General features: G+C 40.2%; 1 protein-coding gene across 1 annotated transcript in view; it reads right to left on the bottom strand.

Moving 5' to 3' along the window:
* Positions 1–10,957: 10,957 nt before the first annotated feature.
* The window catches only part of asic2 (acid-sensing (proton-gated) ion channel 2), a 416,856-nt gene continuing 414,313 nt past the window's right edge, over positions 10,958–13,500 (bottom strand). The window contains exon 9 of the mRNA XM_048614808.1: positions 10,958–11,099. Within this exon, the coding sequence (XP_048470765.1) occupies positions 10,959–11,099 (141 nt within the window). The 3' untranslated portion in view covers position 10,958. The remainder of the gene's footprint in view (positions 11,100–13,500) is intronic.

The raw sequence follows: 13,500 nt of genomic DNA, 5'->3' as shown, positions 1-13,500 counted from the left end.
CTGAGATTGCATATAGGCAAGCATCATCTGTATACTGCAGCTCCATGACACGGTTTGGGGTGACTTTGATTTTGGCTAGAAGGCGGAGGAGGTTGAATAATTTCCTGCTGGTTCTGTCGGTTAGCTCCACTCTAGCGGGGAGCTTGTCGGCAGTTATTTTATCATCTGATTGTCTTCGGTAAAGTATTAGTGACAATGGAGCCATATTGTCCTCATAACAAACATCAAACTGTTAAGCAATTTCAATATTGTGTCTTACAAATGGTAAAGAGCATTTCCATTTGAACTACATTATATCTCAAGTGGTGTTTTACTCTACCCCCAGATCAAATGGTTTTTTATATGTCAATTCTGGCAATCAGGAGGGACATCTACCAGGACTAAGTGCAGGTTTCTGTATCTGAAAGTCAATTGAAGATTTGAATTGCAAATTTTGTCTATAATCGGATTTCTTGATGGATTGGGTAGTCTTCTTTACAAGGCTTTCCATCTAAGTGTAACGTATTTGTGAATCGAGCTGGATTCTGCCTCTAACGAAAGAAAAATATTGTAGTTGAAATGAAAATGAGTTTCAGAAAAATAGCACAGATTCTTGGAAGCTTTAATTTAGGCTCCCTTTAATCAGAAACCAACCATCTCTTCACTTGCCTTTCATGGAGAAAACAATAACAATTTCACAAGTTAAAGATGACCTAATAAATATGAAATTCCTGTTTAAAATTGTTCAAGAAATAGGAATTTGCTATATTGTTTTTTGTCAGAAGGGTAGAACTTTTTTCAACTGCTCAGAATAAGCTACATATCCTGATTTGCAGGTCTAAAGCCAACTTGAAATTCGACCTTGGGTTTCAGCAGCTTTAATTTGGGTGAGCTGTTGACATTTGCCACAATCGAGCAGACAGCTCGCCACGTTTAAAGAGGATAAACTTCAGCCTATTTACTTTATTAGCAAGTAACTCTCAGTGGATGGGGCAGCAGGGTGGAGCAGTAACAGATTAGCAACCAGGAAACATACCTGTTCCTGTTGTGTTCATGGGAAACCTGATTCCTGCCTCCTGAAATACCTGCCAGGATGCCGAAAACAGGCATTGTCCCCTCATTTATATATGCATGTGTTCTCAGTGACTGCCAGTGATGTCTGAAAAAACATTTCAGTTCAGGGAATTGTGAGATAACTTTGGAGCACAGGGTTTGTTTCCAGAATTGAACCTAATCACCCCCATTTATGTTTCCACAAAAGGGGCAACAGAAACCATTTCCACCCCAAAGACATTATTTATGCCACTGAAAATTTGTTTATGATCATTCCCTCCAATTGATATTTGTAGTCAAATTGTAAGCTGGTTGCTTCTTGAAAGTTTGTAAAAATACTGATTATTGTAACTTTGCAAAAATACTGACTTTTGGAGACTTTCATGGACACATTTATAATATTTCTTCAAGTTCTGACCATAATTGTTACCCTCAACATAACAAAGTTCAGGTAATAATCACTCCATTAGTTGCTGTCATTTCAATATCATCTTTGATATCATGAACAGATATTATATCTTGTGTTAGACAAATTTTGTTTCTCTCCAGCAGAGAGTTTCTTTCATTTGAATTTTTTGTCTTCTTTTTAACTTATCTCAGGTAGGAGAAGCTATTAGGAAAGATTAATTTAGTGTTTGATTGTTTGGAAACCAACAATACATGTAAAAACTCCTGTTAATTGTAAAACTAATTTTCCATAATATTTCAAAGGCTTAGCAGTAACATAGATGAAATATGCAGCAGTGCAATCATTTTGTGGATTAGAAAGCTGTTTTAGTGTAAAGCACTTCAAGGCAATTTGAACAGGAAGCTGATTTACTGGCTAGATGACAGTAATTACATAGCGCATAACTCAAATGTTTGGATTAAGCATCTAAATCAGTGGTTCCTATCCTTTTCGGTATAAAGGCACACTTCAAGAAGACAACCAATTCCTTGGCATGACTCTTTTTTTTTCAGCTGAATTGATTGCTCATAAATGTCATATTGACTTGCATTTACTATACTGTAGTGGAAGTGGAGACATTAAGTGATCAGTGAGGCCTTCTCACTTCCCATTCATCCAGCCACCTCTCACAACACGCCCCCATCTTTCTGAATTGTGTTGGTCTTCCAGTGCGAAGAGTTGACCTTGACTAACTGTTGCAGATTGGCACATCCCAAGGTCCAGGACTATGTGCTGAGGGACACACCAAAGCTTGCGGCAGCTGCTACCAAGGCGCAGTGAGGAAAGGCCACCGTCTAGGGTCTTTCTGCCAAAGTGCAATAGGGATCTGTTTAGTTGTCACACCCTTTGGTAACCTAAAATGTACGCAAATAGTGTCCTGCATAAGTAAGAAATGCCTTTGGCCTTTTCAACTGCAGGGAATATCAGTTCCAAGGTTTGTTTCTCTTGATATGCAATGACTGTACAGAACTGCTTTAGTACTGTGTATGTACGTAAAGGTTTTCTGTGAATAAAGTATATTGTTGCAATAAAAAAAACATGACCCCATCTTTCACAGGTAACCCTGCGGCCTGACCATGGAGAGGAAGCTCGGCCGTCGGTGGCAGCAGCTACACTCCCCCCACCCCCACAATGCAGTGGTGAGCCGAAACTCTCTCCCTCGGAATCAGCTCCAACAGAGGTCTGACTCTGCACGCTGTGACTCTCGCACTCACCATGTTCTCGACTTGCCATAGAAGAACCATACAATTTGATTGCCTCTGTCTAGCAAAGAGGCAATGACAAAAGGTGACAGACTCCCTGGACCCGTGCACTGAATGACAACATTGTCCACTAATGAGATACTGGAAGCAGGTTCCCCCATTCCCTTAATCACAGCGCCTGGCGCCTGGTGTCAGCAGATAAAACAACACTGCTGCTTGATCATTGAGGCACATTTCTCACCTTGTCACAGCCCAGTGTGGTCTAAAGTGTCAATTTGCCATAGAAATGGTCGCTTAGACTCAACAAAAACGTATATTTTTATTAGAGTCTCTGTTGGTATCTTGATTGTTATATCATCTTCATTATTTTGAAACAGGCAACTAAAAGAAAGAAACATAAAATAAATATGGAAAGCAGAAGGAGCAGATGGGAAGTTGAAGATGAACAAGAGTAAAAGCTATAAGGAAACAACTAAAACAGCATGAGGATAAACAAGAAAATGGACCAAAGTAAGATCATCAGTAACTTGACAACAGAAGATAATAGGTATCATACTGTAGCCTATGAACCAAAAGGTATTCTTTGTGTCAGTGGAAGAGCATCAAAAAACGTATAGGAACAATAGTAGAATATATACCAGAATAAAACAAATATTATTGAACTTTCTGTTGGTGTGGAGGGGGTAAAAATAAGGAAAATTTATTTTATTACTAATTTCCGATAAGCCATTCACAAGGTAAAAATAACTTGCTTCAAGCTGAAAGTTTGATTTTAAGTGTAGTTTTTTTCTTTCCTGTATATTTGCTTTCAGTCTCAGTAAAAGGGATTGAATTTTTGATTGTCATTTCTGGTGACTATGAAGGCACTTAATGGGGCACACAAGTTTGCTTGACTAATTTTGTGATTTGGATGAGTATCTGTCCAAATAAACATTGCACACTACTTATTTATTAATAATTGCTTAGCATAGATTATTGTCTGATAGTCACCAGTAACAACACATGAATTTCTGACAAATAACTAGAATTTTCCATTTAGATTTCATTAAAGCTCTAGGTTGTCTGGAGTATCAGCATATTGAAATGTCTGTTGACTTTCAGTCTCTAACACCATCCTGCTCCACCCCTGCCTCAGTCCATCCATTGCTGATGCCCTCGTCATACCTTCAAACTCGACTACTCCTGTAAGCTCCTGGGTGGATTCTTCTCCATAATCTGCAGCTCATTTCAAACTCTGCTGCTTACAAGTGATGCTCACCTATTGCCAGTGAACTCACATAACTACAATTGTTCCTGGTCTACTGGCATCTCAACACTAGAATTCTCACCCTTAATGGCTTCATAATTTTCTGTCTTTAGATCCTTCCTCCAGCCTTACATATACCATCTTAGAACTCTGCACTCTGACTCATTTGCATCATCCCCTCCTTTTGCTCTATTATGAATGATCAGGCTTTTAGCTGTCTAGGCTCTCGTCTTTGTAATTGCTGACATTAAATCTCTGTCTCTCTACGTCCTACTTTTCTCCTGTATAATCATCTTTAAAACCCATGTCTGTGTCTGAAATATAGCTATCCCCATATGTTTATCTCAGAATTGGCATGTATCAATGGTGGATTAAACTTCTCTGAAGCTCCTTGGGTACTTTTCTTCATTAAAAATGCCACATCTTTTTAATGCTCAGAAAGTTGTGAAGATTTATACTAGGAATGCTAATGCTACAAATTCAATCCAAGAATCTTGATTGTCTTCAGTCAGTACTCCCATATTACAAAGTAATGCACTCCAAAAGGGGCTTCCACACATTATTCAACTGAGGCACCTTTTGTGTTTCCAAAGACAATCAGGTTGATTTTGATATTTTACAATGTAGTTTGGCAAAGCTTTTGCTCCATATTTTTGTCCGATTAAACAAAGAATTATGTAGGTTTATTGTATTAGAATTATTACAGAATTATTTTAACCCCACCTTCCACAAAACGGGTGAATTTGAGATATTAAAATATTCTGAAATTCTGAAACACAAACCCAACCCAGCTAAAACCAAGCTGCTTGCACTTTTCATAGAGGTGGGAGAACGTGTGGTGACCAGTCCATTCCCAGGAGGCGAACAGTTGCTGAAACCTTTTGTAGAGCTTGTAAACCTTCAATAAACAAAGGTTTTGATTTCTAACCACAAGCTGGCCTGTTCCCTGGCCTCAGCAAACCCAACTGGTAAAAGGAAGCAAGAACAGCCATTACTCTATTCATAGCATCCCCACAGTGTAGGAACAGGCCCTTCGGCCCAACAAGTCCACACCGACACTCAGAGCATCCCACCCAGGCCATCCCCCTAATCTACACATCCCTGGGCACTATGGGCAATGTAGCATGGCCAATCCACCTAAACTGCACATCTTTGGATTGTGGGAGGAAACCGGAGCGCCCAGAGGAAACTCACGCAAACATGGGGAGAATGTGCAAACTCCACACAGACAGTCACCCCGAGGGTGAAATCGATCCCAGGTCCCTGGTGCTGTGAGGCAGCAGTGCTAACCACTGATCCACCGTACCCCCCCATTGCGGGCTAGAAGGAGAAAGAGTGATTCTCCCAGGCCAGCTGGCTGACCTGAAAGCCTCACCTCACCTCACCTCACCTACATATTCTCTATGTGGTCAGTGGCTCTGGCAATGACTGCTTTCTCCCACCTCCTCAACCAATACTCTCTGATCACCTATTCCACCATGACAACTGGCTCTTCTCTGCCTCTCTTATCATCTTCTGAGATAACTTGATACCCCTTCTGAATTGATCCCCCAGTCCTTCCATCTCTGCTCCTGATCTTTCTACAATTCCTTTGGATCTTTCTCAGATTTGGCCGCAACTCCACCACACCTCTCTCTGACCCCAATATCTCTGCTCTCAGTTGCTTTCTGACTCCTTGCAATCTGTTCTAGGCCAGGCTGAACCTAAAGCCTCTTTCAAGATCTCCATCCCAAGCAGTGTAAAAGCTCCCTGGTGCTGGATTGTGGCCTCTTCTTTAGCATTCCCTGTCTGGCAGTGAGTCAAACTTGACAATTATGTTAGGTTCCTGTATGCTGTATGTGACTTGGTGACCTGTTGGTATTGACACTGGACTAGTACTGCAAAGACCCAGGTCCCATCCCTGGGACCAGGGATTGAATCCCACTATGGTAGATGGTGAAATTCGAATTCAATAAAATCTGGAATTAAAAGCCTGTTGATGACCACCATCTCTAACATTATTCATTATTGTAAAAACCCATGTGGTTCACTAATATCCATTCTATTAATCCTTCTATTAATAGAGCAAATCTTCCACCCTTATCTGGCCAGGCATAGTTGTGACTCCAGACCCATGACAAAACAGTTGACTCTTAACTGCCCTGTGAAATGGCTCAGCAAGCCAATCAGTTGCGTCAAGCACTAAAAAGTCTTAAACAACGAATGAAACCAGACTGATGACCAGGCATCGAACTAGACATCAGAAGTGACAAGAGCAGACTCAGGCCTAGTAACCCTGCTAAGTCCTCCTTACCAACATCTGGGAGCTAGTGCCAAACTGGAAGAACTGAATCATATACTAGTCAAGCCACAGCTTGAAATACTCCTACTCTGGGAAACATACTTGACCTTATTGTCACTAATCAGCTTGCTGCAGATGTAATGTCCATGACAACATCTGTAGATGTGACCATTGCACAGTTCCTGTGGAATCAAAGTGCCAATTTCACATTGAGGATGCTGCCCATTTTTTGTCTGGCATTAGTACTGTGTTAAATGGGATAGATTTTGAACATGTCTAGTAACACAATATTAGACATTCAGGAAGTGTTGTGGGCCATCAGTAATAGCAGAATTGTACTTAAACTCAATTTGTAACCTCATAGCTCACTCCCCTCTACCATCACCATCATGTCAGGGGATCAACTCTGGTTCAATGAAGGGTGCAGTAAAATCACCAGGCACACCTAAAAATGAGTTTCCAACCTGGTGAAGCTACATGACTGAATGTTCTGCATGCCAAACAGCATAAACAGGAAATGATAGACTGGGCTAAGCAATTCCACAAACAACAGATCAGAACTAAGCTCTGGAGTCCTGCCACATCCAGTCGTGAATGGTGGTGGACAATTAAACAACTCACTGGAGTAGCTCCTGAAATATTCCCATCCTCAATGATGGGGATGCCTAGCACGTCAGTGCAACAGATAAGGGTGAATTATACACAACAATTTTCAGAAGAGCTTAGTGGATGATTCATTTCAGCCTCTCCAGAAGTTCCCAGTATTACAGATGTCACTCTTCAGCCAATTTCATTCACTAGTTACTACAAAAACTACAGAACCTAACAATATTCCTGCAATATTATTGAAGACTTGTGCTCCAGAACTTGATACCTCTAGCCAAGCTGGTGCAGTACAGTTGCAACACTGGGATCTACCTGACAATGTGGAAAGTTGACCAGGTATGTCCTGTACACAAAATGCAGGACAAATCCTAACTGAACAATTACCATTTCATCAGCAAATTGATTGAAGCTCTTGTCAACATTGCTATCAATCAACACTTGTTCAGTTATAACCTGACCACTGAAGCACAGTTTGTGTTCTACCAAGCTATTCAGCTTAAGAACTGATTATAGCCTTGGATCAAATATGGACAAAACAGTTGAATTACAGAGGTGATTTGAACATGACAGCCCTTGACAGCAAGGCCAAATTTGACCGGTGTGGCATCAAAGAGAACTATCAAAACTAGAGGCACTGTGAATCAGGGGAAACTTTCCACAGATTGTAGTCATTCCTAGTATAAAGGAAGATGATTGCAGTTGTTGAAGGTCAGTTCTCAGCTCTGAGACCTCACTGCAGGAGTTCCTCAAGTTAGTCTCCTAGTCCCAGCCATCTTCAGTTGCTTCATCAATGATGTTCCTTCCATTGTTAGGTCAGAAGTGGTGATGTTCACTAATGACTGCACAATGTTCAGTCCCATTTGCAATTCCTCAGATGCAGAAGCAGTCCATGTCCAAATACATCAAGACCTGGACAATATCTGGATCTTATCTGGATAACATTAACATCACCTTAAGCCTCAGTGTATGACCATCTCCAACAACTGAGATTCCAAACATTGTCCCTTGCCATTCAATGGGATTACTATCACTGAACGCCCACTAGCAACATCTTAGGGGTTACCTTTGACCAGAAGCTGAACTAGACTAACCGTATAAATACATTGAATACAAGAGCAGATCAGAGACTGGGAATTTTGTGAGTAACTCATTTTCTGACTCCCCAAAACCTGTATACCACTACAATGCTCAAGTCAGGATTGTGCCAGAATAATTCCCACTTTCCTAAATGAGTGTGAGTCCAACAATTCTCAAGAAGCTTGACACACCATTCAGGGCAAAGCAGCCGCTTAAATTGAGATCCCTTCCACAAACATTCACTGTCTCCACCACCAAAGTTCAGTAGTTGCAGTGTATACCATCTATAAGATGTACTGCAGAAATTCACCAAGACTCCTTAGACAGCAACTTCCAAGTGCATGACTATTACCATCTAAAAGGAGAAAGGCTGTAGATACAATGGGAGCACAATCAGCTGCAAGTTCCCCATCCAAGTTACTCACTATCCTGACTTGGAAATAAATTATTATTCCTTCAGTGTCACTGGGTCAAAATACTTGAATGTTCTCTCTCTAGTTGCATTGTGGGTATATCTACATCAAATAGACTGCAGTGGTTCAAGAAGGCAGCTCACCACCATCTTCTCACAGATGGTTAGAAATGGGCAATGAATGCTGGTCTGGCCAATGATACCCACCTCCAATGAATGAATGATGAAAAAAAACATCATTTGGAGGCCGTCCTCCTGCTTAGAAATCTGCCCCAGTTAATTTAAGGATCAACATGTTTTCTGTATTCAATAATCATGAGTGGAGCTGGAGGAATATAGCAGAGTCCTGATAAAGGATGTAAACCCAAAATGTTGACTTTCCTATTCCTCTGATGCTGCCTGGCCTGCTGTGTTCCTTCAGCTCCACACTGTATTGACTCTGACTCCAGTATCTGCAGTTCTTGCTACCTTCAATAATCATGATGTGGGTTGAGTTGTACCTGGATTTATCACATCAGCAAAGTTTCATGTATTTCAAAGATGGTATGGAAATGTGCAGGTTCACCAGAGAAATAGGTTGTAATAGCATTTAAAAGCCTTTTTATCTTGATCAGAGATTCTTACATATGTTACAGTGGCTACAGCAATTATTTATTTTATACTTTGAAGTCAAATTTCGGACTGTTCAATTGAACACTGCACGTTTCAAAATGGGACTCTGTAAAGCTCCAAGTTCTTGGAGTCAAAAATATGCTCTACCTTTTACTGAACTACATTTAAAACCTTTAATTGGCTCACTGACATTCACAATCACGTGGACCTATCTATGAAGCACCATTATGAGACATTAGTAATATTTGTACACCAATGTAAAATGGTTCCAAAATGCTGCAAGCTCAGTAAAAGATTAACTATGAGAGGAAATTGATGCAGGTGTTATTGTCATATGAACGGTCTCAATAAACAGATGAACGCTTCAGTTAAAATAGTGAACAACAGTAATACAATACAGCTGTGTCAGGTGTTCAGAAATTGATATCGCACACAGTGATTTCTGCAATAATGTGAATAAAAGCATGTTCTTTGCTTCACATTATTTTCCTATGATCCAGGTTTGGAAATATTTTAGTAAACATAAAGAAGTTCTGCTATTAGAATGCTGCAAAGGACACACAACTTGGAGGGCTGAAATCTTTGTTAGACTGCATCCATTTCATGTACTCTTTATTTAAGACACACATCTACATTTCTTTTAAGTACACAAAGAAGTAAATCAGATGAGCAAACCTCAGTGTCAGCTAATATCAGCTTTGTGGTTTTCTGTAGGAGATATTGGTTTGTATGGGTGAATGAATTAACAATTAGAAGTTCATATTGACCAGAAGTATTGATCTAACTATAACCAGCATATTTTTTTTTTATTCTCTGACCTATACAACTTCATTTTGGATAACTGAAAATAAAATACAATAAACTCAGTACAAGGCCTCGGGCTTGGCTGCCATCACAATATTACTGGTTCCATAGTGTATGAGGAGCCCACAGCACCTCACATCATTGCCATATTATGTGTTGTTGAAGGGTCTTTTTTGGGAAAAATATGTCCTCGGATCTTATTAAAGGTGTTGCATGTTCTTCATATAGTACATCTCACCACATGGTGGGCCAAAAATTGATAAAATCTTTCGCACCATCATCTGAATTTGTGATGATAGGAAAATGGCTTGGTGCTTAGATGGAAAGCACTCTCTTGTCATTAGCTTTCACTACACTTGAAGCCAAAGTGATGTTGTTGATTGGGAACACTTTTATCCACTTTACAAGTTCATCTCTGTGTCACAAATTCATTGAGCACAGGGTGGGTATGGGGGGGGGAGGTGGGCAGTGCTGGAGAAGAAGTTACTTCACTATTTTAGTGAACTTTGTGAAAATCAATATTTCTCAATACCAAAACAGCACATCATAAATGTCAGGGAATTGGCTGATTGCAAAGAATTATAAGTCATAATGCAGTGGATTCTCAGTTTTTATGCTTAACGCTGGTGGATTGCACCTCAAAAACTTAAAAATGACAATGTGAATAAGAAAATGAAATCCACATATGGTGAATGCTGGACAGGGTGTCATACTCCTTGAACGATGTTGGTCTACATTCTGTTGCTGCTAGCTATCATCTTACTTAGCCTAGGATTTGCTACAGTGAGTGCACCATAAATGAAGCAAAACAACATGACACAATGCCACATGGAAGGAAAAGAAATGAAGAAGTGATGTTCTCAGCAAAACACTTCCATCACAAACACATCTATTCAGTTTCTTTTTGTTGAAAAAATACCCATACAGATTACTTAATTAGTAACTTCAATTTTTGGAGCACATGAGGCAATGATTGACTCATGCCCTGATTAAATGTCAAGATTGCAGACCAGGCACAATGCCCTCCAGACAAGAAGGAAATTCTTTCTGCACTTTCCAAATCTGAAAGGACGCCTCTTCTTGCCTGGAAAGCTTCACAGTATATTGTACTTCACAAGGGATATCTTACAAGTCTTTATCTTGCAATAAAGCATTAATTATGCATTCAACAAAATCTGTTATGTGTATAATAACAACACAGTTTTCTTATAAAGATGTTTGACAGACTTGTGGCACAATTAGTTCAGCTGGGAAGAGCTTGAGTCCTGTTTCAGCTGCTCATCTAGGTTAACAGAAAGTGTTACCACATTATCATCATGACTTCCTTCTTCCTCCCCTTTCTTGAAGCTAGTCAGGTCAATTAACTTATCCTTCATGACCTGTCAAAACACAAAAACAGCCGTTAGGATATCTTTTTTCTGGAATTCCATACCGTGCTTACCGCAAATAACCCCCATTCTGATCCCAACTGCAATTTAACCAACTATGATTCAGTGTGTTGTTTGTCATTTTCTTCTCTGTGTTACTGTTTAAATGCACAATGCTGTTGATACCTTTGAAGAGGATTTGGCGTGCTCAACAGTGTGAGGGTGCTTAACAGACATGAGGAGAAACGCAACAATCCTTTCTCCAAGAGTGCTTGAACAATGGTGTTGCATTAACTAAGCATTTGTTTATTCAACTCTAGCACTGCTGGATTCTGACGCTCATTTTGTGAGTTCCTCTGACACATCGGTCAATTATAAATATTCAGAAATCAAAATCAATCATGCTTATGTATTTGACTTGCAAACAACTTCCAAATGAAGTTCGTAGAAATTATATCATGCATATTGCAGCCCTGATATGTAAGCTGAAATTAACATCAGAACTTTTTTCTCTAAATTTTCTGCCTATCAGAGAGCAAGACTATGTTACAAGCAGCAAAATTTTCACCTGGAAGCTGATAACCAGCTCAGTTCTGAGTTCTGACCCTTCACGGCAAGTTCCACACTCGTCCACAGGGAGTTTTAAAGGGACGAGACCAACAATGGCTGGAAATGAGGGTTACCATCCTTGGGTAGGTTCAGTAAGGTTTACCAGCTTGCAGGGCCAATAGGACTCCCTCCAACACTGACTCATCAGCTGGATATTTGTAACAGAGATAGAGAGTGAAAGGCTGCCTCAACCTGGAAGATCAGATTTCTTTAACAATTTAACACCACTATAACTGTCTGGCCATGATTGTGAAAGGACACTCCCCCCACAGGACAGTCAGAGGCTGCAGTGATGGACCAGCAGTTGGCATGGGGTCTACCATGAGATCCATTGCCTCTCCTAAACACTGCCCTACAATTCCCATCCCGAACACATGATCAATGTCACCCCCTGAATCGCCTCTTGAATGATTACAGGAGCCTCAATAAGTGCAAATCTCTACATCTTCCTGATTTTGGTCTGGGGTCCATATTCGTATCCAGTTCGTGGTCTTAGCCAGGGAACTGAGAGGACTGAGGGAGGTTGGGGAAATTCCCAGTAGGTGAGGAATGGGAGTGGAAGAGGAGATCACAGGAGTTCAGGGAAATCTTTATGTTCAGCAGAATTTCTTGGAGGAGGATAGTCACTATCAGTGAGGTCTATGAGGCGGTTTTCTTGTTGCATCTGGAAGAAAGAATACTGCTCCTCTTGGCCCACAAACAGTGCTGTAAAATGCATGCACTTTATGAAGTCTTATCACCCCTCAGTTGCTGGCTTTCACAAAGCTTGGGAGAGCCAGTCAAAATTAGTTAACAGTTAAAAAAGACACATATAAAGATGGAGACTACCTTAAAAGATTTCAATGACTGACCTCTTCCTGAGTGTGTTTGTGTTGCCTCATTTCATCTCTGCTTCCAATAAAACTAGAAATGAACAGTTTGGGGCTGCGTTTGAAACAGTTTTTTTTTCCATCTGCCTCAAATCCATTCATTTTCAAAGGTTAAAATAATGCCTGATGCAGTGATGGGTTAGATTCTGTAAACTAGAATCCCAAGGATTGGACTAACACTTTTTCCAAAACTTAGCAATACAGTTATAACTGTTACAGGGAATATTTCATTGGCTTCAGTATTGACTCAAAATGCCTAATTTGGATTGTTGGCCTGGCCCATTTACAAAGAACTTAAACACATTGCCAATATCACAGATTGAATACAGTGACAGATTAAATTTTTACTTATACAAGATAATTGTTTAAATCATAAAATTGAAACCCCTTAAATCTGAGACTTGGTGGGCTCTGAGAGGAATGCACCCAAACATCAACAGCTCCTGGAATCCACGGGGTGTTTCCACCGTATTGAATGGATGATTCTAATGTCAATTATAATATCTATATAGGAAGGTCATTGAAAGGACTTCTGTAACTCAGGCCCACTGCTGCAAATGGGAATTTGCTAAGAGAATTAGTGACTTCAATCATAAGATCAAAATGAACAGGAACAAGAGCAGGGCATTTGGTCCAAAGATCCTTAGTGTCATTCAATCAGACCGTGGCTGATTTGATCTTAACTCCACTTGGCCTTAACTCTTCTTTTTTGCCTGTCACCCATTATCCTTTGTCAATCAAAGCTTTGTCTTACTGAGCCTTGAATATATCCAATGACCTGGCTCCCACCTCTTACTCTGGGGAAGAGAATTGCAAACACTAGTGATCATCTGAAACATAAAAAAAAACCTCTCTTCTCCATCTCCAATGGGATTCCCTTATTTTAGAAACATGGCCCTGGATTTAGATGTTAGTCGTTGTTTAGAAAGCCTACG

Source organism: Rhincodon typus, chromosome 30, assembly GCF_021869965.1.
Source record: "Rhincodon typus isolate 14 chromosome 30, sRhiTyp1.1, whole genome shotgun sequence".
Lineage (NCBI taxonomy): Eukaryota > Metazoa > Chordata > Chondrichthyes > Orectolobiformes > Rhincodontidae > Rhincodon > Rhincodon typus.
The sequence above is the reverse complement of the archived record's forward strand: the minus strand, read 5'-3'. Positions and strand labels throughout refer to the sequence as shown.